Genomic DNA, 2791 nt, shown 5'->3' with positions numbered 1-2791 from the left:
GAGCTAAAGTGACATCACAGTGAGCAGTTCTTCGTTCTCACTGAACAGAGGGCAGAATCCAAAAAATTAATAGAATGAAGACAAGGGCCAAGCCTGGTAAAGGGAGTTGGAGGTCTTGAAGTGCTGGCTACACTCACATCTGTGGAAAGGGCTCCAGGGTCTCCCACAACTTGGAGAATTGCTAGAAAATTGTCTTCTCCAGCCCAGGAGTTCTACAGAGGACAATGTAGGATGGCTTCATTGCAGAAAAACTACAGCGTAAACTCTGAATTTATTATCTTGGGCTTTGGGGATCTGGATGAACTGCAAATCTTCTTTTTTGGACTCTTTCTAATCATGCATCTTGTCACCCTAGCAGGGCACACAACTATTGTGCTCATCACCCTCATTGACTCCTGCCTCCAGACTCCCATGTATTTCTTTCTTCGCAACCTGTCCACCATTGAAATTTGCTATATATTGGTCATTGTCCCCAACATGCTGGCCAATTTCCTGTCCAGGAGCCAGCGGATGCCCTTCCTGAACTGTGCCTTGCAAATGCACCTCTTCATTGCCCTGGGTGGAGCAGAATGTTTTCTCCTGGCCGTGATGGCCTATGACCGCTTTGTGGCCATCTGCAACCCCCTGCGCTACACACTCATTGTCACCAGGGCCCTCTGTCTGCAGATGCTGGCTCTGGCATGTGTCAGCGGGTTTGCACTCTCACTCACCCTTACCACACTGATATTCCTCCTGCCCTTCTGTCGATCCCATGAGATCAATCATTTCTTCTGTGACATCCCTGCTGTGCTATTCCTGGCCTGCTCTGACACGAGGGCCAATGAGATTGCAGTCTTCCTGGTCTGCATGCTCATCCTGTTGATTCCTTTCTTGCTGATCCTACTCTCCTATGGATTCATTATTGCTGCCATCCTCAGAATCCGCTCAGCTGAGGGCAGAGGCAAAGCCTTCTCCACCTGTGCTGGGCACCTGCTGGTCTCTCTTATGCACTATGGCTGCGCAATATTCATCTACATTCGCCCCAAGTCATGCTACACCCCAGAACAGGACAAAATTGTGTCCTTAATCTACACCAATGTCACTCCTATGCTCTACCCCATGATCTATAGTCTGAGAAACAAGGAAGTCAACGGTGCCCTCAGGAGACTCCTGGGGAGCCACAGCCAGATGAGGCAGCAGCCCAACACAAGGTGAAGGGAAAGGTGGGGTCCACCAGGAGCCACCTGGCCCTCTTTCAAGAACCCAGTCAGTCATCTCACTGCACACCTTGTGGCTCCACTCCTCCCTCTGAGGGCTGATCCATGGTTCTGTGTGCACCTAGACCTTACCACCCGCTTCTCTGGCCAAAGAGCCAGCAGGGATAAAAATACAAGGAACTCCAAGGTCCAAACTATGTAAAGTGAGGGGGTGGAAAGGCAGAGCCAGCCCAGAAACCGAACCCTGCATCACCAAAAATACGGCCTAGAGATCACTTGAGACAACAATGCAAATCGAAGCAGCAGCAGTGCTGGGGGCCTGCGACCTGCTACACCCTCATCCAGCTCACGGTCTTCACTAAGGCATTTCATGATCTGACTCACTTCTGGCCTCTGGGCCAGCTGACTCTTCCTCATCTTTTGATCAGTTAAAGGGCCACTTGCTCCTAGCAGCCTGTGCAGACTACCCCTCCTCCAACCCAACCTGACAGGCTTGGGGAGGTGCACCTCCTCTGTGGCCCCATATGCTTACTCATCACCTAGTACTGAAATGGCTTATCTGTCTTTCTTACTGGCCTGGAGGCCACTTGAAGGCAAGAACTATGATTAATCTCTGTCATCCCAGCACCTGGCGCATAATAGCTGTTTGAGAAGCAGGAAGTGAACTGTGGACCCCCATGATCTTTGGCATAGGAATATCTTCTGACCTCAGTTGCTAATGGAATGAAAACCTTCACTATCCTGCTGAGCCGAGGGCTCTGTGATTCAGGGACTCAAGTCAGGTGTAATGATCTCAAGAAAGTGCTCACAGACCCCACTTCCACCCCACAGGCTGAGCTAAGTGCCATGGATCCCTCCATCATAGCACTTAGCAGGAAACAATTCTTGAATGAATGGATGAATGAGCACCTGTGTGTACTAGGCACTGGACATGGTACTGGGGATACAGAAAAGCATAAGACACAGTCCCTGCCCACAAGGAGCTCACAAATTAGCCTGGGAGATTAGGCACCAAAACCACTTATTTTAATACAGTGGTTACAAGCTATTCATCCATAGGAAGGAGAGACTCATCCCACCACTCAACTTAGAAACACCCACATGCTATTAAAAGGTTCAGGAGGGAGGGGGCCTGGGTCCTTGATGAGCCTTCATTGAACAACTAAACAACACCATGACCACCTTTCTCTAGACTTCCTGTACAGTCAACAATAAATTGCCTTATAGTTTAAGTCCCAAAAGCATTCCTAACTGATGCACAGAAAAACTCTATGATCATCAGCTATTTCCAACCTTGCCTGCTCTCCTCAGTTCGCGGCTCCTACCACCTCTCTCATCACGCCTAGGTGATGATCCATCTTCTATAGCAAAGGAGGCCCCAAAGCCCCCAGAGGGGGTGGCAGATCTTGGAGGGCAGGCACCGTGCTGATCATCTTTCCTACTGCCCAGACCCACTTGCTTTTTGGTCAGTGCCAAGGCCACGAGAGAAGATGGCAACAACAGAGAAGAATCCACTATCCAGAAGCTTACAGACCAGCAAATTCCTGGTGACAGTCGAGTGCTGTCAATGCTCTGCTGAAACATAGGCCCACGCT

The 2791-nt window shown here is 49.9% G+C and overlaps 1 protein-coding gene across 1 annotated transcript; it reads left to right on the top strand.

The window, feature by feature from the left end:
- The first annotated feature begins 231 nt into the window (after positions 1 to 231).
- On the top strand, positions 232 to 1194 carry LOC124245877 (olfactory receptor 10V1-like). The gene has a single exon (XM_046673682.1). It carries the CDS (start codon positions 232 to 234, stop codon positions 1192 to 1194), a length of 963 nt encoding a protein of 320 aa, XP_046529638.1.
- The last annotated feature ends 1597 nt before the right edge of the window (positions 1195 to 2791 follow it).

Source organism: Equus quagga, chromosome 10, assembly GCF_021613505.1.
Source record: "Equus quagga isolate Etosha38 chromosome 10, UCLA_HA_Equagga_1.0, whole genome shotgun sequence".
Classification (NCBI taxonomy): Eukaryota; Metazoa; Chordata; class Mammalia; order Perissodactyla; family Equidae; genus Equus; species Equus quagga.
This window is presented reverse-complemented; position numbering and strand designations above follow the sequence as displayed.